This window comes from Tasmannia lanceolata, unplaced genomic scaffold (assembly GCF_043159265.1).
Source record: "Tasmannia lanceolata isolate RefF3 unplaced genomic scaffold, GAP_Taslan_0.1 ptg000018l, whole genome shotgun sequence".
Classification (NCBI taxonomy): domain Eukaryota; kingdom Viridiplantae; phylum Streptophyta; class Magnoliopsida; order Canellales; family Winteraceae; genus Tasmannia; species Tasmannia lanceolata.
In genome coordinates this window covers 23,906,180-23,930,012 of record NW_027518695.1, presented here as the reverse complement: position 1 = coordinate 23,930,012, position 23,833 = coordinate 23,906,180, and the positions used below count along the sequence as shown (strand labels likewise).

At 38.5% G+C, this 23,833-nt stretch overlaps 1 protein-coding gene across 1 annotated transcript; it reads left to right on the top strand.

Annotated features, from left to right (window-relative positions):
- Window positions 1-4,080: 4,080 nt before the first annotated feature.
- Window positions 4,081-9,427, top strand: LOC143850208 (F-box/LRR-repeat protein At3g48880-like). Its single transcript, XM_077359473.1, has 3 exons — window positions 4,081-4,667; window positions 5,127-5,472; window positions 8,969-9,427. The coding sequence occupies exons 1-3, from the start codon at window positions 4,312-4,314 to the stop codon at window positions 9,425-9,427; spliced, it is 1,161 nt and encodes a 386-aa protein (XP_077215588.1). The 5' UTR covers window positions 4,081-4,311.
- The last annotated feature ends 14,406 nt before the right edge of the window (window positions 9,428-23,833 follow it).

Genomic DNA, 23,833 nt, shown 5'->3' with positions numbered 1-23,833 from the left:
CCAAACCATTCAGTTGTTGGGTCATAACGTTACTAAACTGTGCCCCAAAAACAGTTTCCATTCGATGATCCTAGCCCATTGATCTATAGATAAACTACACCATGGAAAAATCACTATAGATCAAAGAGTAAGGATCATCCAATGAAGATGATTTTATAGGCACCATTTTATTTAAAAAAAAAAAATGTGAATGTTACGTGCATAGTGCAATGTGGGTTGTTGGGATAAGGATGATGATGTGGCTTTGGGATAAACCACTTGGTTTGGGTAGATCTTAGGTTGTTATTATCATTTTACAATTTCTTAGGAAAGCGCTATTTTTTAGGAGTTGCACATAGGATGTTGTTGCTAATGTTTAGGTGATATGGTAAGTTGTTTTCTGTCTAAATAATATGTAACCAGTCATTTTGAGGAATGAAGAAACTTGTTTCAAAATAGTGTCTTGTGCACAAAGGAGGACGACCCTTCCCTCGAAGTGGGTCAAGAGGCCGATCTTCTCTCCGAGAAGATCAAATCCGTTGCGATCCGGATCGGGTTCGTAACAGTGAACCTCTGTATATGCACCATATAATGGCTATTTATTAGAAAATTCATTGTGACCCGAATCCGAATATCGAGTTCATTTGCTTTCTCCGAAAAGCATCTCCATATGATGATCCTAACTCTTTGATAAGTAGAGGCTGATTGGAGGGTTTTGATCATCTCATGGAGAATTTTTGGGCAAGGCCTAAGTATGTTGAGGACCAATAAATGAAAGGTTTGGATCTTCGAATCAGGTGGGCCCAAGCAATTTAAAAAAATAAAAATAAATAAACATTTTATGATGGAGCACCTTCTTCAAAGATCTAGACCATTCATTGTTGGGCCCACCAAGGGTTTGTGCACAAAAAGAGCAGAGAGAGCAGTACTTGTTAGAATAAGTACAAAGAGAGCAGTACTTGTTAGAATAAGTACAAGTGGGGCCTACCCTGTTCAAAGATCTTAACAACTCACTTGTTAGGCCCCCTAAAAGTTCATGTTTGAGAGAGAGAGAGAGAGAGAGAGAGAGAGAGAGAGAGAGAGAGAGAGAGAGAGAGAGATGTTTGTACTGGTAGGACAGAGCTAGCTGTTGACTGTATGACCCACACCATAGGATGATCCAAATCATCCATTTGATGGGGCACGATGTAAATTTGTTGTGCCCCAAACAATCATTTCCATAGGATGATCCTAGCCCTCAATTCTACAGAGAAACTGCATTTATCAAAACCTCTAAAGATCGGAGGTTTAGGATCATCGATCCTATGGAAATGATTGTCTAGGGCACAACCTATTTACATTGTGGCCCATCAAATGGACGATTTGGATCATCCAATAGTGTGAAAGTACATTCCATTTTGAAAAAATATGGGTGGGGCCTATTATTTTCATAGATTTAAATAAATTGATTGTTGGGCCCACCAACTGTTCACACACTAGGAGAGAGATTTCCGGTTTGTAATAGTCTTGTACGGGGCCTTGTGGCGTGGGTGAATTTATCACTGCCCATCCCGTAAATTGAAAAACTGGCGTTGATGTCATGCGGGTGTTAATAATAGTCTTTCCATCTTCCTAAGGACTCTCCATATCTCAATTCTCAAGTGCCAAAGTGCCCTTTTCGAACTGAGTCTTTCCATCTTCCAACGAACAAAAAGTTTAATTTTCCATCTTCTCAATGCCTCAAAAATACCCTCATGCATGCCTTGTTTTGCCTTGACTCTTTTAATTCTTCTGGGTGATAGCTAGCACCTCTTTCCATGCATTTCTCTATAAATAAGGCCGGTGCCTCTAACAAATAGCTCCTCAGAACTTTCGATCACAAGGCTGTAAACATAGAAAGGCGGTTGAGAAGAAATGGAGGATAGGAAATGAGAAGATTTGGAGATGGATTGTTTACTTAATGTGTTTGGAAGGCTGGGTCTTGAAGACATGGTATTGGGTGTGCCTTTTGTATGCCGGTCTTGGTACAAAGCATGTACTAATCCTCTCTGCTGGCAAGTTCTCAATTTCATTCCATTCTACCATTTAGAATGGGATGCGAGCCTTTTCGAGGAGAGGTTCATGCGAGAATATCGTGTACAGAAATACTCATTCACAGGCTTACTGAAATTCGTTGTCACTTGTAGCCGTGGATCTGCTGTGATGCTGAAATTTCCTCCTGAGGATGTTAAATTGGAGAACATAATCTATGTGTCAGACGAGTAAGTATACAAACCACACCTGTCTAATAATCTTAACCATTCATTTTGTATGCTTTAAAATTTATATTCTATGCCAATTTTCACACTGTGTGTTACATAGATCTTCATAACCGGAATCATATCATTTTCATTAAAATTGTGGAGAGAATTTTCCTTCAATTATGTTTTTCTTTCTATCCAAACAGGGCCTTTTTACGTTGTGCCCAACGAATGCACTCTTTATCCATTACTATGTAGCAGAATTAAAAATCGAGATTATTTTTGGGCAGTGATATCCCCCTTCCAATCTACTAGGCCGTAACCTAAATAGGTTCTGCTCCAAAAAATCATTTCCACAGGATGATCCTAGCCATCTGATCTAAAGAGAAACTACATATTATGGAAACCTTATATATCGGAGGGATGCGATCATCCTTGGAATTGATTTTGGCAGCACAACCTATTTACATTGAGGCCCATCTCAAATGGACAACTTGGATCATCCTATGGTGTGGACCGTACATTTCATTTTGAAAAATATGGGTGGGGCCTACAATTGGGCCTTAATGGTACTTTACAACCCACGTCATGATCCAAACCATACTTTTGATGGGCCACAATATAAATAGGTTGTGCCCCAAAATCATTTCCATGGATGATCGCAACCCTCCAATCTATAAGGTTTCCTATGTTGTGGACCGTACACTTCGTTTTGAAAAATGTAGGTGGGGCCTACAATTGGGCCATAATGTTACTGTACGACCCACACCATAGGATGATCAAAACCATACATTTGATGGGCCACAACGTGTGCTAAAATCATTTCCATGGGATGATTGCAACCCTCCAATCTATAGAGGCTTCCATAATCTGCAGTTTCTCTTTAAATCATAAGGCTAGGATCATTCGTATATTTGAAATGCCAGTGTGTCAGTTTTCCCATCTTTGAACGACCATAAATAAGGAGACTAACAAATTGCCCTCGATTGCTTTCCTTCGTAGCAACGCGATTGAGAAGAAATCGAGGATAGGAAATGGGAAGATTTGGAGATGGATTGTTCGCTGAATGTGTTTGGAAGGCTGGGTTTTGAAGACATGGTATTAGGTGTGCCTTTTGTCTGCCAATCTTGGTACAAAGCATCTACTAATCCTCTTTGTTGGAAAGTTCTCAATTCCACTTCTAACAATCTCGCAAAAGCGACCAGCGAAATGCCTTTCTGCAAAGTTTCCTAGCAAATCCCTATTAATTTATTAAGAAGACTGTGGGCCTCCCGGCATACTTTATGCTCTGTCTGGTTGCTCATTTTGGGGGGATTGTAGGAGTTTCAAATGCTTGAAATCTCCCAAAGATCTCCCCAAAGCATGTTTGGTTGTCATTTAGACCTTTGACCACTAGACAACTTCTAGACATTATTATTGCATTTTATCCTAGGTGGCGCCTACGTGGCGGAGATATTCCCCCATAATTTTCTCCCTTTTTATCAAAATGGAGAAATTTGTGTGGGGAATTCGGAGAAGATTCGTTTGTTATTCTTTTTATCTCTCTTCCCTTTCTCTCTCTTCCATCATATATTTTGATAACGACACCCTACATCTTCCGCTAATTTTCTCGAGCAACCAAACACTACTCTCAAATCTTCCTCCTAATCTTCTCCCCATCTTCCATGCTTGTCTTTTTCTCTTTAACTTCTTCTTCTCCTAATCTCCTAGCCATTTAGGGTGCTTTTTCGTCGTACAAATTAGCAACCAATCGTGGTTGTTGCTGGAAAGTTCTCCACTTCTCACTACTTTTTCTCGTCGGTTTCTTCGACTTTCCCCTCTTTTTCTTTTCCTCTCTCATCAACACTCTCTCTCTCTTTCTCCCTAAGTGGTATCTTTTTTTGTTAACGAAAGAAAAAGGTCACCTAAATTCACCCCCTCGGTGGATTACTGGTTCGGGTGACTCTCAATTCATACATAGGCTCTCTTTAATGTCTCATCTTATCATTTTCTTTTAACATTTTCTCGACCCTCTTTTCCTTTATCCTTTTACTTTTCGTTGCTTTCTCAACAATCTTTTCATTTATAACATCCTTCTCCTCTTGGCAATTTCCCCCAATTGATCTCTAAAGATATGGAAGAAATGGAGGATAGGAAGTGGGAGGATTTAGATATGGATTGTTTGGTTAATGTGTTTGGAAGGCTGGGTCTTGAAGAAATGATATTAAGTGTGCCTTTCGTATGCCAGTCTTGGTACAAAGCATCTACTAATCCTCTATGCTGGAAAGTTCTCAATTTCATTCCACTCAACCTTTCAGATTGGGATGCGAGCGATTTTGAGGGGAGGTTCATGCGAGAATATCGTTTACAGAAATACTCATTCACGGGCTTACTGAAATTCGTCGTCACTCGTAGCCGTGGATCTGCTGTGGTGCTCAAATTTCCTGCGGAGGATGTCAATTTGGACAACATAATCTATGTGTCAGACGAGTAAGTATACACAACCACACCTGTTTTATAATCCTAACCATTCATTTTGTATAGTTTAAAATTGATATTCTGTGCCAATTTTCACACTGGGTGTGTTACATGGATCTTCAATTTATGATAATACCATTTTCATTAAAATTGTGGAGAGAATTTTCCGTCAATTATGTTTTTCTTGCGATCCAAAAAGGGGCTTAGGAGTCTACCTAAGAAAAAAATGTACCACAATTTTTAAAAATTCATATTCATTCATATGAATTGTTAGGATTATAAGACAGGTGCAAACCCTAACTAAAATGACTCCTAAAATAAAGAAATTAACTAAAGTGTAATCAGATATAGCCTGATAACTTTTGGGATTTGCTGATGGTTTCAATCGAGCCCCCTCTTAGGCTTCTTAGAACATATTTTTTCCTATATATAATTCACACATGGCACTGAATCTTTTACTAATGGATATAGGTGCTTGGGTTTGAAATGCCTTGCTCTTCCTCGGTTGGATAGAAGATTCTTGCCAGAGCTCGTGGGTAAGTGGAAGCATTTAGAAATTTTACTGCTGCAAGGTATGCCATCCTGCATTTCAGAGATGATTAAAGTAATCAACAACCATTGCAAGAATTTTGTTGGCCTAAAAGCATCTGGTTGGGTTGATGACAATGTTGCATCTGCAATCGTTATGTTTCTTCCGAAGATTAAGTACTTGGTTCTTAGTGCCTCAACTCTATCAAAGGAAAATCTGATGGTGATATTGGAGGGCTGCAAGCAGGGGCGATGCCAGGAATTTTGCACAAGGGGGGCAAAAATTATAGTAATTTTTTATCTATCTCGAAATTAAGATAGAAAAAATTTCTATCTGAAATTTTGCACAAGGGGGCAAAAATTATAGTAAATTTTGCACAAAAAAGGGAGATAAAAATGGTAAAATTAAAATTTTAAACTTATTTTCTATCTTAGGGATGATTGGAAAGGGGGGCATATTTTTTAAAAAATGGGTAAGTATTAAAAAATTATTAAAAAATAAAGGCATATTTTTTTTTTCCAAAAAAATAAGGGGGGCAATTGCCCCCCTTTCCTCTCATGTGGCATCGCCCCTGGCTGCAAGGATCTAGAGTTACTATACCTAAAGAATTGTGTGGGTTTCGATGTGGACGAAGAGATCTTAAAACGAGCTTCTCATATCAGAGACTTTAATTGCGAAGGAGCACAACTTGAAGAGGATTATGATGATCATGATTATCAACTTTCATCCCGCGACGTAGATTGTGCTAACTCAGATGGTGGATATGACTCATGTGACTAGCGATTGTTAATGTTTGCTCAATAAGGTTGTTATATGATGCACAGGGTATATAGGAAAAAAAGAAAACCACCCCTCTTAGCTTTCTTATCTCCTCCTTCGTGTTGGATCCCCTCCATTCACAAGCTATCCTTTGGGAGGAGCATATAAGATTTAGGTGGTGGTTATCTCTTAGTTGAAAGGCTGGCCCTCTCTTGCCCGCATCTCCTCCTTTGGAGTTTTATCTTGTTCTTGTTGTTTGTTTGGTTTTGCTTTTCTTTTGTTATGCTGTGTTTTGTGAGCTCTGCAATCATATGTGATGGGGGGCTCTCTTGTTTCTAATTTCCTCGCTGTATCTTTCCCTTATTTAATATATCTGGTAGGGGTCCGCCTAAACCCAGCTTACCATAAAAAAAAAAATAAAAAAATCTTTCTTTTTTGTGGACTCGACATATTTTATCGGCTTTTACTAAAATTGAATGGTCAGATGAAAATAGTCTTTTGAAAAATTTACTTTTAACTTTTATTTCTCCATTTAATTACGTATAAAAGCATTGATTATTGTTGATTATTCCCATGGAGGGTGATGGATGCTGCGGTACTTCCATCTCTAACTATTACCAAGCAGAGTATCTAAAACTCAGTTTGAGTAGTGATACTTGAATTTTAGGGTAAAAGTGTTGAGTAGTGATACTTGAATTTTAGGATAAAAGTGGACTTGACCTGAAGAAAATATAGCACATAAGAGCTTCTAATTAACAAAAAAATTGCTAAACAAAGGAAAGAACCTATCACTAAAGGATAGTGATATATTCACCCCCTTTTTTTAATTGGGACGGCCCCTTCTAGTGTATTTATGGCTACTCTTTTACCCGAGAAGGGGCTGTGTGAAGTGAAAAAAAGGGTTGGATATATCATTTCCCAATGACAAAATACAATTTATTCAAGGGTTGAATTTTCAGACAAAAGCCACCATCACTAAAGTCTAAAGCCCAAAGATGGTCTGCCGTAGAGTCACAGGAAAACCTAACCACAGTCAAGTATTTTTCAAAGTGGACAGTAGGATTATCCAAACCGTCCATCTGATGGGCAACAACGTAAATAAGTTGTGCTCCAAAAATCATTTCCATAGGACGATCTGAACTCTGCATCTATAGAGGTTTCAATAATATGCAGTTTTAATTGGAGGGATTGGATCATTCTACGGAAATAATTTTTGAGGCATAACCTATTTACGTTGTCGCCCTTCAAATGGCCGGTTTGGATCATCCTTCTTCAAGCATTTAAACAAATCAAGTGGTGGGCCCCACCAATGGTTCATGAGAGAGAGAGAGAGGGAGAGAGAGAGAGACGGTTATACTAGTGTTGTACTGGTTTGGCTACACAAGTGGTAAGAGAGGGTGAATTTATCTTAGAAGGGGGTGAATTTATCACCGTCCTCAAAAATACCCTCATGCATGCCTTGTTTTGCCTTGACTCTTTTAATTCTTCTGGTTGATAGTGATAGCTAGTACCTCTTTCCATGCATTTCTCTATAAATAAGGTGCCTCTAACAATTAGCTCCTCAAAACTTTCGATCACAAGGCTTTAAACTTAGAAAGGCAGTTGAGAAGAAATGGAGGATAGGAAATGGGAAGATTTGGAGATGGATTGTTTGCTTAATGTGTTTGGAAGGCTGAGTCTTGAAGACATGGTATTGGGTGTGCCTTTTGTATGCCGGTCTTGGTACAAAGCATCTACTAATCCTCTCTGCTGGCAAATTCTCAATTTCATTCCACTCTGCCATTTAGAATGGGATGCGAGCCTTTTTGAGGAGAGGTTCATGCGAGAATATCGTGTACAGAAATACTCATTCACAGGTTTACTGAAATTCGTTGTCACTCGTAGCCGTGGGTCTGCTGTGGTGCTCAAATTTCCACCGGAGGATGTTAAATTGGAGAACATAATCTAATAATCTTTTTTTTGAAATAGCATATATTATAAAAGAAACCGAATGGACACCCGAAAGGGAATACCCAAAGATACAGAACAAAAAATAAAAAATAAAAACTAATTACAAAATGACTAGGCCATCAAATAGAAAATTGATCAGACCAATTCATCGAGATGCATACCACCCCTCTTCTAGCCAAAGCATCCGCCTTCTCGTTAGCAGACCTTCTAACATGAATCAACTCAATATCTGATTCCGCCAATATATCTTCCATTTCGTCAAAAAGATCCAAAAACCTCCAAGGTGGAGCCATCACACGCCTCAGCCACCGGATAACATTAAACGAATCCCCTTCAACTCAATATCTAATAATCTTAACCATTCATTTTGTATGCTTTAAAATTTATATTCTATGCCAATTTTTACACTGTGTGTTCATAACCGGAATCATATCATTTTCATTAAAATTGCGGAGAGAATTTTCCTTCAATTATGTTTTTCTTTCTATCCAAACAGGGCCTTAGGAGTCTACCTAAGAAAAAATGTACCACAATTTTTAAAAATTCATATTTATTGATAGAAAAATATGGCCTAAGCTTACAATTTTAGAGAGTTTCAATCATTTGCCTTGGATCTTTCTAATTAATTTAGAAAGCCTACATACTCATGCCAGCTTGGGTTTCTAAGCTTGTTGCTAATCACCCAACTTAGTACTCTATAAAATTAAATGAAAGTAATTATCCTTCCTAAAATAAGAAACTGATACCACTATTATTAAAAAAAGAAAAAGAAAAAAGAAACTGATACCCTTCACTTCAACAAATTAATAATTGAAACAACTTAATTAGAACCTAATTCTAAGATGCTTGTGAATAGTGACGTGAATAGCAAACCCTAACTATAGGCCCGACATAGCGTGGTAACATTTCGGCTTTGCTGATGGTTTCAATCATGCCCCCTCGTAGGCTTCTTAGAACGTTCTTTTTTTTTTTCTCTATATATAATTCACACATGGTACTGAATCTTTAACTTACGTATATAGGTGCCCTTCCTTGAAATGCCTTGATATGCCTTGGTTTGATTTGGATTACCTAGGTGGCAGAGCTTGTGGGTAAGTTGAAGCATTTGGAAATTCTACTGCTGGAAGTTATACCAGACTCCTTTACAGAGATCCTTCAGGTGATCAGCAACCATTGCAAGAATTTTGTTAACCTAAAAGCATCTGGTTGGGTTGATGACAATGTTGCATCTGCAATCGTTATGTTTCTTCCGAAGATTAAGTACTTGAATCTTAGTGCCTCAACTCTATCAAAGAAAAATCTGATGGTGATATTGGAGGGCTGCAAGGATCTAGAGTTACTATACCTAAAGAATTGTGTGGGTTTCGATGTGGACGAAGAGATCTTAAATCGAGCTTCTCATATCAGAGACTTCAATTGCGAGGGAGCACAACTTGAAGAGGATTTTTTGTTTGTTTATGATAATTATGATGATTATTCTGATGATTATTATCAACTTTCACACCTCGACTTAGATTATGCTAACTCAGATTGAGGATATGACTAGTGACTGTTGATGTTTGCCCAATAAGGTTGTTATATGATGCTATATTTCTGTTTTATGGACTCGACATATTTAGTCTACTTCTACTAAAATTGGATTAAGTAGAAGTAGTAAATTGTTGATGTTTGCCGAATGAAATTGTCTTTTGAAAAATTCTCTGTAACTTTTATTTCTACATTGAATTAAGCAAAAAAGCATTGATTATTGTTGATTTTTCCGATGGAGGGTGATGGATTCTGCGGCACTTGCATCTCTAACTATTCTTATTCACCAAGCAGAGTATCTAAAACTCAGTTTAAGTAGTGATACTTGAATTCTAGGATAAAGGTGGACTTGACCTGAAGAAAATATAGCACAGAAGAGTTTCTAATTAAAAAAAAAATTGCTAAATAAAGGCAAGAACCTATCACTGAAGGAAAGTGATATATTCACCCTCTTGCCAGGTCTAATATTATGGAAACCTTATAGATCAGAGGGATGCAATCATCCTTGGAAATGATTTTGGCTGCACAACCTATTTACATTGAGGCCCATCTCAAATGGACGGCTTGTATCATCCTATGGTGTGGACCGTACACTTCATTTTGAAAAATATGGGTGGGGCATACAGTTGGGCCTTAATTTTACTGTACGATCCATACCATAGGATGATCGAAACCATACATTTGATGGACCACAATGTAAATAGGTTGTGAGCTAAAATCATTTCCATGGGATGATTGCAACCCTCCAATCTATAGAGGCTTCCATAATATGCAGTTTCTCTTTAGATTGTAAGGCTAGGATCATTCGTATATTTGAAGTGTCAATGTGCCAGTTTTCCCATCTTCAAACGACCATAAATAAGGAGACTAACAAATTGCCCTAGATTGCTTTCCTTCATAACAACGTGATTGAGAAGAAATTGAGGATAGGAAATGAGAAGATTTGGAGATGGATTGTTTGCTGAATGTGTTTGGAAGGCTGGGTTTTGAAGACATTGTATTAGGTGTGCCTCTTGTCTGCCAATCTTGGTACAAAGCATCTACTAATCCTCTTTGTTGGAAAGTTCTCGATTCCACTTCTAACAATCGTAGGACAAAGGACTTTGAGGAGAGATTTATGGGAGAATACTGTGTACAGAACTTCTCAAATTCGTTGTCAGTTGTAGCCGTGGGTCTGCTGTGGTGCTCCTTTTTCCTTATGAAGGTGCCGATTTGGAGGACATGATATATGTGTCATATGAGTAAGTATACAAAACCCCCACTTGTATAATGATCCAAACCATTCATTTTATATGCTTTGAACATTTGATTTTCTAGGGTTTTCCCTTGTGTGGCAAGCGGCTAATCCTTTTTGTTTTTTTTTTATCTCTTTTCTCTTTATACATTAAATTTTGAGCTCCTTTCAGGGTCTGCACTCTTTTCCGGGTTAAACCTATGGCCCACAAATAGCGATTACAATATTAGGGGTGCAACTCGGGTCGGGTTGGCCTCAACCCGAGGAACCGATTTTTCCAACCCAACCCGATTTCCAACCCGACTGGACCCAACCCGACCCAACCTGATTTGTAATTGACCCAAACCGTTTTCACCATTTGTTTGATTTCTCCATTTTATTTTTTGTATTTCCATCTCATCCTAGTCATTAGATGTTCCCCAACAAGAGGGTTGATTATGACAACTTTCACCAAGTTTTTTATTTCTTTCTAGGTTTGAGTTATACAATGACAAAACAAATATAGAAGTAAAAATTTTATACATATCGGAATTGGAAATCGGGTTTCAGGTCGGGTTGGTCGGGTCGGGTTGCCCGACACCCCAACCCGACCTAACCCGATTTCCAATTCGGGTTGATTTTCCCCCAACCCAACCCAACCCAATTTTTAAAAAAACTTAACCCGACCCAACCCAAATTCGGGTTCAACCCGTCGGGTTCGGGTTGAACGCGACCCAAGTTGCACCCCTAGATTACATACAGCCCATCCCAATGCCTACGGTTTAAAGTCAATATCCAAATTGGATCCTAAATTTATTTAGTCGAACCCTAAATCTGCTTTGTCAAACCTAAAATCTGTTAGTCGAACCCTAACTCTGTTAGTCTAACCAAAAATCTGCTTTGTCGAACCATTTAAAAAAAAAAAAAAACTGCTTTGTCGAACCCAAAATCTGCTTTGTCAAACCCAAAATCTGTTAGTCAAACCCCAAATCTACTTTGTCGAACCCAAAATCTGCTAATCGATCTCTTATTTTGTATCCCTTTCCATGTGATAGGGTAGTGTTTTGTATGATGTTTGTATCTAATGAACCGGTAGGCTATGTCACAAATATCCTTCTCGGGAATTTCTCGGCAAGAGAAAATCTTGGGATATATTAATTTTTTTAATTTTTTTTCAGGTTTATATCGGGAAAAGAACGATAAAATAAAAGTATTTAAAAAATATATAAATATATAAAATTTATGGAAAAATATCAAATAAAAATATCGGGATAATATCGTGATAGTATCGTGATATTTTATGATAAAAATGAAAAATATCGCTATATTTTTTCAAACTCGGGATTATTTCGAGATTTTATCGTTTTATAAAAATATCACGATAAAAATGCTATATTTTGAAAATATCGGAGATATTTGTGACATAACCGGTAGGGGTCACCGCCAAACCTTAGCTTACCTACAAAAAAATAAAATAAAAATCAATTAATTGAACCCAAAATCTGCATTGTCGAACCCAAAATCTTCTAGTCGAGCACAAAATCTGTTTTATCAGACCCAAAAGCTATTAGTCAAACCCAAAATTTGCTTTGTGGAACACAAAATTTGCTTTGTCGAATCCAAAATCTACTTTGTTGAACACAAAATCTGTCAGTTGAACCCAAAATCTGTTAGTCGAACCCAAAATCTGCTTTGTCCAATCTGCTCTGTCGAATCCAAATTCTGTTAGTCGAACCTTTTGACGTTATGAGGAAAGAGACTCTAGTCGGTCAGCTAGAGAACCTTCTCTAGTCCGCGGACCAAAAACAAAGTGGGTCCACGTTGTTTGGATGATCCAATGCATTCATTTGATGGGCCCTGGCATAGATAGGGTGTGCCTAAAGTATTAGCTCCAATGCATCATCCTAACCCTTCGATTTTTGGAGGTTAAAATGGACGGATTTGTGGAGGTTTATACGCGTCCATTTTAACCTCCACAAATCGAAGGGTTAGAATGATCCTATGGAGATGATTTTTTGCGCACACCCAATCTATGTCAGGGCCCATCAAATGAATGCTTTGGATCATCCAAATAATGTGAGCCCACTGTGTTTTTAACTTCCACTGTCCATTTTTAACGTCCACAAATCGAAGGGTTAGGATGATCCTATGGAGATGATTTTTTGGGCACACCCTATCTATGTCAGGGCTCATCAAATGAATGCTTTGGACCATCCCAACAATGTGGGCCCACTGTGTTTTTGGTCGGCGGACTAGAGAAGGTTCTCTAGCCGACCGACTAGAAGCACTTTGCTCATATGAGGAAAGTTTTTCAAGTCGGCCGACTAGAGAACCTTCTCTAGTCCGCCGACCAAAAACACAGTGGGCCCATGTTGTTTGGATGATCCAAAGCATTCATTTGATGGGCCCTGGCATAGATAGGGTGTGCCCAAAAAATCAGCTCCATAGGATCATCCTAGCCCTTCGATTTGTGGAGGTTAAAAATGGACAGTGGAGGTTAAAAATACAGTGAGCCTAAGCTGTTTTGATGATCCAAAGCATTCATTTGATGGGCCCTGACATAGATAGGATGTGCCTAAAAAATCATCTCCATAGGATCATCCTAACCCTTTGATTAATAGAGGTTAAAATGGACACTTATAAACTCCACAAATCTGTCAATTTTTAACCTCCACAAATCAAAGGGTTAGGATGATCCTACGCAGCTGATTTTTTTGGCACACCCTATCTATACGAGGGCCTATCAAATGAATATTTTGTATTATCCAAATAATGTGGGACTACTGTGTTTTTTGGTCGGCGGACTAGAGAAGCTTCTCTAGTCGGCCGACTAGAAAAACTTTCCTTATATATATATATATATATATATATATATAGAGAGAGAGAGAGAGAGAGAGAGAGAGAGAGAGAGAAGGGTTCTTGAGGTGGCACTAGCACTACCTTATATGAGGTGGCGCTCATAAAACATAGGGGACCCACTTTGTTTGGATGATCCAAAGCATTCATTTGATAGGCCCTCACATAGATAGGGTGCCCACAAAAAATCAACTTCATAGGATCATCCTATCCCTTCCATTTGTGGAGGTTAAAATGGATGGGTATAAACCTCCATAAATCTAAACCTCCACAAATGGAAGGGTTAGGATGATCCTATGGACCTGATTTTTTGTGGGCACCCTATCTATGTGAGGGCCTATCACATGAATGCTTTGGATCATCCAAACAAAGTGGGCCCCCTATATATATATATATATATATATATATATATAGAGAGAGAGAGAGAGAGAGAGAGAGAGAGAGAGAAAGAGAGAGAGAGAAAACGGTTCCTGAGGTGGCGCTAGCGCTATCTTATATGAGGTGGGGCTCATATTATTTGGGTGATCCAAACCATTCATTTTTAAGGCCCTCACATAGATAGGGTGTCCACAAAAAATCAGATCCATAGGATCATCCTAACCATTCGAACTGTGGAGGCAAAAAATGGACTAATTTGTGAAGATTTAAAGACATCCATTTTACCTCCACAAATCGTAGGGTTGGGATGATCCTATAGATCTAATTTTTTGTAGACACCCTATCTATGTGAGGGCCTTTAAAATGGATGGCTTGGATCACCCAAACAATGTGGCCCCCACTGTATTTTTAGCTAATGTGTATATATAGAGGAAAGTGAAGCTACACCGCCGGCTTAAAATACAATGGGCCCACATTGTTTTGGTGATCCAAAGAATTCATTTGATTGGCCTTCACATAGATAGGGTGTCCACCAAAAATCAGCTCCATAGGATCATCCCAACCCTACGATTTGTGGAGGCAAAAATGAACGTGTAAAAACCTTCACAAATTTGTCCATTTTTGCCTCCACAAATCGTAGGGTTGGGATGATCATATGGAGCTGATTTTTGGTGGACACCCTATCTATGTGAGGGCCAATCAAATGAATTCTTTGGATCACCAAAACAATGTGGGCCCATTGTATTTTAAGCCGCCGGTGTAGCAAAGTTAGCTATACCGGCGGTGTAGCTTCACTTTCCTCATATATATATATATATATATATATATATATATATATATATATATATATAGAGAGAGAGAGAGAGAGAGAGAGAGAGAGAGAGAGAGAGAGAGAGAGCATTTCCTACACACTTGTGTAGGTAAGTTACCTACACACTAGCTTAAAATACAGTGGGGGCCCACATTGTTTGGGTGATCCAAACCATTCATTTGAATGATCCTCACATAGATAGGGTGTCCACAAAAAATCAGATCCATAGGATCATCCTAACCATTCAAACTATGGAGGCAAAAAATGGACTAATTTGTGAAGGTTTATACACGTCCATTTTACCTCCACAAATCGTAGGGTTGGGATGATCCTATGGATCTGATTTTTTGTGGACACCCTATCTATGTGAGGACCATTCAAATGAATTGTTTGGATCACCCAAACAATGTGGGCCCCCACTGTATTTTAAGCTAGTGTGTAGGTAAGTTACCTACACAAGTGTGTAGGAAATGTTCTCTCATATATATATATGAGAAAACGGTTCCTACACATATGTGTAGATAAGTTATCTACACACTAGCTTAAAATACAGTGGGGGGCACATTGTTTGGGTGATCCAAGCCATCCATTTTAAAGGCCCACACATAGATAGGGTGTCTACAAAAAATCAGATCCATATGATCATCCCAACCCTACGATCTGATTTTTTGTAGACACCCTATCTATGTGAGGGCCTTTAAAATGGATGGCTTGGATCACCCAAACAATGTGGCCCCCATTGTATTTTAAGCTAGTGTGTAGAGAACTCTCTACACATATGTGCAGGAACCGTTTTCTCTCTCTCTCTCTCTCTCTCTCTCTATATATATATATATATATATATATATATATATATATATATATACTACAATAAGCTGGGATGAAAAGAGGAGGGTTTTTTCGATTTTTTTGAAAATCACATGAGATTTACACGTCTTATTTTTTGACTTTTTTGAACAAACGCACCCATTCGGCTCATCTAATTTCGATATTACCCCTCATTACTTAATTTCGATCTTACCCCTCATTACTTAAATACCTATTGTCATCTTACCCCTGATTACTATTGTCAGAGATTTTTTGGCTTTTTTCCTGTAATTGTCATATATTAATACATGTTGTTCGTATTTTTTTCGTAATTAAAAACTTTGTAACCATTTGTACGTAATTTTTCATTGAAAACTTTATAACTTTAGCTTATTTACTTTTCTGTGTAATGATTACCTTTTTTTGGTTTGCTAGCAACATTTGCCATGCGCATATTTGCACCGAGGATGGCTTTTATGTGTAATGATTACTTTTTTTTTCGTTTGCTAGCAACATTTGCCATGCGCATCTTTGCACCGAGAAAACCCTACCTCCCCATTTCCCTCTTTTTGGATTTTTCTCTTTTTTTGGATTTCAATGTGGTCTTCTGAGCTTTCAGTCCATCTCTGGTTTTACCACTTACCCCCTTATTCCCACGCCATCTTCCATAGAAAGAAGGAAAATATTAGGAAAGGGCAGAGGAGAATTACACGTCACATTTTTTGACTTTTTTGAACAAATGCACCCATTCAACTCATATAATTTCAATCCTACCCCCTCATTTATGCTTTTCACAAAGGCACCCATTAAAGCCATATAATTTCGATCTTACCCCCCTCCTTTATGGTTTTTTAATTAAAAAACTATAGGGTGATCTTGACCATCCGATTTAAGATAAGAGGAATTATGGAAACATCTATAGATTGGAGGGCTAGGATCGGCCTATGGAAATGATTTTTGGGGCACAACCTATTTATGTTGTGTTCCATCACATGGACGGTTTGGATCAACCTATGACGTGGTCCGTATAGTTCTTTGTCGGACCGTGCATCGCACGGGTTTTTTGATTTTTTTGAAAATCACGTGAGATTTACACGTGTTATTTTTTGACTTTTTTGAACAAACGCACCCATTCGGCTCATCTAATTTCGATATTACCCCTCATTACTTAAATACCTATTGTCATCTTACCCCTCATTACTATTGTCAGCGATTTTTGGCTTTTTTCCTGTAATTGTCATATATTAATACATGTTGTTCGTATTTTTTTCGTAATTTAAAAACTTTGCAACCATTTGTACGTAATTTTTCATTGAAAACTTTATAACTTTAGCTTATTTACTTTTCTGTGTAATGATTACCTTTTTTTGGTTTGCTAGCAACATTTGCCATGCGCATATTTGCACCGAGGATGGCTTTTATGTGTAATGATTACTTTTTTTTTCGTTTGCTAGCAACATTTGCCATGCGCATCTTTGCACCGAGAAAACCCTACCTTCCCATTTTCCTCTTTTTGGATTTTTCTCTTTTTTTGGATTTCAATGCGGTCTTCTGAGCTTTCAGTCCATCTCTGGTTTTACCATTTACCCTCTTATTCCCACGCCATCTTCCATAGAAAGAAGGAAAATATTAGGAAAGGGCAGAGGAGAATTACACGTCACATTTTTTGACTTTTTTGAACAAATGCACCCATTCAACTCATATAATTTCAACCCTACCCCATCATTTATGCTTTTAACAAAGGCACCCATTAAAGCCATATAATTTCGATCTCACCCCCCTCCTTTATGGTTTTTTAATTAAAAAACTATAGGGTGATCTTGACCATCTGATTTAAGATAAGAGGAATTATGGAAACATCTATAGATTGGAGGGCTAGGATCGGCCTATGGAAATGATTTTTGGGGCACAACCTATTTATGTTGTGTTCCATCACATGGACGGTTTGGATCAACCTATGACGTGGTCCGTATAGTTCTTTGTCGGTCCGTGCATCACACGGGTTTTTCGATTTTTTTGAAAATCACGTGAGATTTACACGTCTTATTTTTTGACTTTTTTGAACAAACACACCCATTCGGCTCATCTAATTTCGATATTACCCCTCATTACTTAATTTCGATCTTACCCCTCATTACTTAAATACCTATTGTCATCTTACCCCTCGTTACTATTGTCACAGATTTTTTAGCTTTTTTCCTGTAATTGTCATATATTAATACATGTTGTTCGTATTTTTTTCGTAATTTAAAAACTTTGTAACCATTTGTACGTAATTTTTCATTGAAAACTTTATAACTTTAGCTTAAATACTTATCTGTGTAATGATTACCTTTTTTTGGTTTGCTAGTGTAGACATCCCATTTTGACCGTGCCCTAATCCTTCCGAGTTTGAGCAAAACCCGACCAAATTAGCTAGCTAGGGTCCCAAACTCCACCCTAAGCTAGGTTAGGGTCTCATCTAGCTCCCCGCAAAATTTCATCGAATTCCGAGCGCGTTTGCCTAGTGAACGAGCCGCGAGAAGACCATAGCGTAAACCGCAGAAGGGGGTGAAATATCCCGAGAGGTGTAAATCCGAAACCAAATAGGACACGAAACGATCGTGCGCCTATCAATTTCTGCGCAACCGCGCGCTCATCCATGTTTGGAGTGCCAATATCAGCATCCCATTTTTTACTATAAAAATAAATAAAAAAATTCGTGAGAAAGAGAGCTGATTTTTCTGATCAAAAACTCAAAAAAAAAATAAATCCTCAAACCTTAAATCCATTTCCCTCTTCTTCTCCGATTGTTTTCCAGTGAAGCTCCGGTCACGATCCATTTTCTCAGGCAAGATCTTGTCAATTCGTCTTCATCTTCTCCGATCAATCCAACCGGATTCCGGCCTAACTCCGATCAATCCAACCCTTAGATCTGCAGAGAGAGAGAGAGAGAGAGAGAGAGAGAGAGAGAGAGAGAGAGAGAGGAAAAGAGGATTTTCAAGCCCTAACCCTAGATATGAGGTGCAGATCTCCGGATTTGAGTCATCGCTTCTTTGATTTGTTCAAACATCATCAAGATTTGTAAAAGGGAACCGAGACGAACTTTTTTTTTTCTCATCTTCTCCGGCTATACTCCGGCGAACCTTCGATCAGCTTTCTTCTCCGGTAATCAAAAGATCATTACATCTCTGGTTGCAATTCATTAATCCTGGGAGTAGGAGATCGAATCAGCTACAAGGTATTTCACCTGCTAAACTTGAAATTCCTCAATTATTCAGGTATGATCTTGTTTATTCCTTTGATTTTAATGGCTGAATAGAAATGATGATGTAATTTTGGAGCTCTTGTGGTGATTGTTAATTTTACAAGTGGAAGTGAAGCATTTTCATTTAAAAAAAAGAAGAAAAAAGGCATATTCATTAGGCTGAAAATTTATTAAATCCTATGTGGATTTGGAAATTCTTCATTCAAGTTTTAATGCCGCAATGTTCCTAGAAGTGTGCTCATGGAACTGAAATATCAGAACTCTGCCTTAGGAATTATTTTTGTTTTGCATGCATGCCACCTGCTTGGAGTATTGCTCATCTGTGAAGCTACTGTTTGGTTGTCTTTGACCAACTGTATGTTGCTGGAATTTTGATCCACATTGGGTTAATCTCTGCCTTTGAATACATGTGATTTTAGTTCCATTGCAGAAGTTTATTTTATATTGCTTTGACATACAGGATAGTTGAGCCAGAGCATGCTCGATCTGGATGATTGGAAATTCATCACTTTAGCTCTAGCTTATATTAATCTTTTCTAACTAATCAGTTTTCTTTGGAGACTTTGCTTTGTTTAACTTTCAGCAAAATTTGGTTTGGATATGTTAGTGGAGACTCCCATCCAGGGGCTTCTCGAAGACAACAAGTCTGGACCTATAAAGGAGTTGTTCTCTTCGCAAGTTTTGTGCATTTGGAACCAAGAACAGGAGCTACAATTACTGCTTGATTAACGTGATAAATCAGTAGGTGTTGCACATGATGCTTTCAACACCCTCTTCAATGAGACTGGTCCTGGCAAACATGTTCCCAGAGCTATATTTGTTGATCTGGAGCCCACCGTCATTGACGAAGTTAGAACTGGAGCTTACAGGCAACTTTTTCATCCAGAACAACTTATTTCTGGCTGTGGACCCCGATCCGAGGGCGGCGAGGGAACGGGTCCCTAACACCCTCTAGATCTCCACAAAGTGAAGGAGAGCTCTACCAAGGAACTCTCGAAACGGATGCCACCCTCACAGCATAGCATGAGTGGCGATATAAAAAGAAAGAGATACATCCTGATCCGGAGCCAAGGCTCGAAACCGAGATATATCTAAAAATAACTCAGAGTCGCCATCCATGGACACGCCATGGAACCAAAACAAATGCTCTGTTTGCAATGGATAACCAGAGATACAGAAGGTCCGTGCCTGATGACGAATGGAGAAGGTCCGAAGAGCACCCCCAATTCGCCCGGTGCGAACACTTGGTCTCTTATGCCATTTATTATTAACCTCGAAGAGTTTTGGGCAAAAATCATATGAAATGGGAACACACATCTCCGAGAAAACGTCTATCTAATCATGCATGTCTCGGAGATGAAAATAAGCACACACAAAAGAACCGAAATAAATGTCACCTAATGACAACTAGGTTATGAGTGACATGCCTAACAGGTGTCTAAGTTCTGGTGGACGAACGCATGCATGCTACAGCTAAAGGTATAGGGTCTGCACAAGAAAGTAAGAAAACACAACAAAATACACAATATAACAACACAACAAATCCTAAGACTTTAAACGATTTGGCCCGAGTCCTCGGATGGTCTGATGTTCATCCAAAGAAGCCTACGTATCCCCGCCTCCATGAGAATCAAGGCAACGTAGTTCTTCGCGTCTATTCTAAGCTAGGATGCCTAAGACACCTAGACCTCTATCTTAGACTCGATCTAAAAGACCGGACTAGTTATTAAAGCTTCTTGAACGATTATTTAAATTCGAGTGAATTGTAGATTTTAGGACACCCTATATGCCCTAACTAAATGCAAGTTAGCCTTAAGCTAATGCAGGTGGTTCCTACAACCTATGTGTAACTAAGCTGTATTTCCTAAGGAAAACAATGGGATCACTAACGCATCTTAGACCTAGTCATCAGTCGGCGATGTGAATCGCCAACTGACCGGACGGAGGCACTCCTATTACTCTAGGACAAACCCCTAACTCTAACACAAACACAAACAAACCACACAACACATCAAAGACAAACTCCTAACTCTAAAACTCTCTATCTAGGACAAACTCCTAACTCTAGAGGAAGATCTTGTTGAAAATAAGGTTTTAAAGGTTTTTGAAGAAGGTTTAAAATATTATTTACAAAAGTTTGGCTGGACTTGGGATAAAAATCCCGAGCTGTACTACGTACCTCGTGAAAGAGGATCAAGCCAACGTAGTTCGAAACGAACTCTCAAACTACGCTTCTAAAAGAAACACTCAACACTTTAGATTTTTTTAAGGTTTTTTATATTTTCATGTTTTTGATATTTTTAAAGTTTTCAAATGTTTTTGAGTTTTAAATTTCTAATGTTTTTGGATTTTAAAGCTTTTCCAATGTCAGGACCTTTAGATGAATTCACTCTTACAGAGAACAAACAAGCATAACCATAAACTAGGGCAAAGCCCTAAAGCAAAAAGGGGAAACCCCAAACAAGCAACTAACGCCTCAAAGAGACGAACCACAACAAGAAATATAGCGTCCCAAGAAGAGAGAAAATGGTCCAAGATCCCAAGCAAGCAAAGCTCTAATAAGACTGAGTTAACCTCTAATCAAAGCGAAGTAATCAACAACTCTAAAGGAGAAACTCCGAACTAACAATACTAAAGAGGGGAACAAATGAGTCAGAGACTCTCTAATAACACTACCGAGTCAAAGACTCACTCTAAAAGAGGAGGCCACTCTAACATGAGGCTAGGTAAGCCTCCTAAAGGGGAAACTCTCTACATGAGACAAGGCTTGTCTCCGAGACACAAATGACGTAAAAAGGAATAAGAGACCCTGTGCATATTTGGCAAAGGTAAAACACCCAGCCGGGCCAGACAGCTGCCTAGCCCTAGGGTGCAACAAATGTGCAACCCAATACCCATAAGGGTAGGGGTATGCTGCCAAGCCGAGAAGGGTGTTCTCCCAAAACCAAACGACGCACAAAGAGGAGGTTTAGCAAGAGAATGAGACTGGGCAAGTCTCCTATATACAAAGGAGGGGTGCTACTTGGAATGAGCAAGTCCCCTAAGGATGGGCTTGGGCTAGCGCCTTTATCGCCCTCGCAATGAGAGGGGATTCTAGTATCTAAAGAAATTTAACAGAAATCTATAAGACTGTGTTAGTCTATCAAAGAGAGAAGAAAAGGCTAACAGATAATCGCAAATTCCATTCTATTCTTAAAAATAAAAAATAAAAAATCAAGTGCTAAGCAAAGAAGAATTTTCAATAGAAAAATACACAACCTATAGCAATCATAAAATGATAAACAACATTAATTAGTCCAGACCAGCCGCTGGATAGCCTAATAAAGTAAAAAAACAATATCAAACACTTCTATGTCCAACCACAAACACCACCTCAATATGAGGATGAAATAAGATGATGCTAAAGTAATCATCTGATATCATAATACACATGATAATATTTCTAATCCCGCCTTGAGATCAGACAGTACTCATGTCGATAATATCGAATAGAGTAGTCATCTGATCTCCTTCTTCCCTAAACAATTTAAAATAGAAAGGAATGAGTATAATAAGCTTTGAGATAATCTCACCTGAACACCATTTATTACCGTCTTCAAACCCTAACTCAAAGCTTAGTACAAGAGAAGAATATTAAAATTTTTAACAGATTATACAAATGCATGCAATGATATTTCTGATTTTTATAAATTTTGGTGCATAACAGGTGGCATCAACTTGTGCAGATTCAAGTGCAAAAAAAAAAAACGGTGAGCCACAAAACACAAAGATGGGCTCCAAGTAACCTTATCATTGCCCAGAGAAGGGTTTTTTTTTTTTAAAAAAAAATGGTTAAAAGAAAACCAAAAGGTTGGGTAGGCCTACTAAACAAAAGAGAGGAGCGCTACTTGGATTGAGCAAGTCCCCTAAAGATGGGCTTGGGCTATCGCCTTCATCGCCTTATCACTGAATGGGGCTACTAATATCTAAGAGGCATCTAAAAGACTAAGCAAGTCTACTATACAAATGAGGGGAACGCTACTTGGACTGAGCAAGTCCCCTAAGGATGGGCTTGGGCTATCGCCTTCATCGCCAAACAGATACAAGTCAATCGGAGGAAATCTCCTTGGGGCAGATCGCGTTAACCTGCCCCAAAGGCTTGCATGCAACTCCTTCAGTTCACATTGCAGCACTGGACATAGTCAAAACCAAAAGGAAATGCCCACATGGGACGAGGCTTCAATGCAGACAACTAAATAGAACAGACGAAAACATTAAGTAACATAGGTAGGACAACAAATGGCGCAACTCTATCCATTCATCTGCAGGCCAAAACAGCCACAAGAAAAACCTGCCAAAGGTTCCCCCTCTCAATACTTTTCGCCAAATTTCTGGTCGAGGACCAACATAAAAGGTTATTCAGATTACGCCCAAGAAGACAACAAAGTGTCTAGATAGCTCCACATGTACACTGAAGTTGTATAGACAAACATAGCATTTTGTAAAATGAAAAGCCCATACTTCAGCAAAGAAGCTGAGTTTATGCAATTGTAAGAACATGATAGAGTGAAACGCTATTCTAAGCCAAAAGATAGCAGAAATCCAAATAACCTGTCGTAACCCAAATTCCAATAAAGCATTCGTCCCAACCATTAAACTACAGTTACACTAGTCTCCTTTCTATATAACAAGGAGAAACAAGCCAGCCACTATAGATGATTACCCAAGCATCAGATTATTGGCCATATTAAATCCATTTTTCAAAGCTTTTGGAAACTGATTTAAGACATGAAAACAATTTTTAATCATGTATCAAATACCTTAAAGGAATTGGTTTATAGTGACATAGAAGGCGCGCAAGACATAGAGTTATCATTTACAGACCATCACCAAAATTCGAAAGGGATTCAAGGTTGAAAGGTATCCAAACAAACATGGCAAATGCTTTAATTCCCATTAATTGCCTCGTATGGACATCAATGAAATAATTTTCAACATGACGCGCAAGTTTTTCCAGCTACTGGAATTGAATTCACAAGGCTTAGAACAGATATCCAAACAGATTCCGGATTTGGGACAATGAATGCTTGGATTCAAAAGAAAATTTCAAGGATCAAACAAT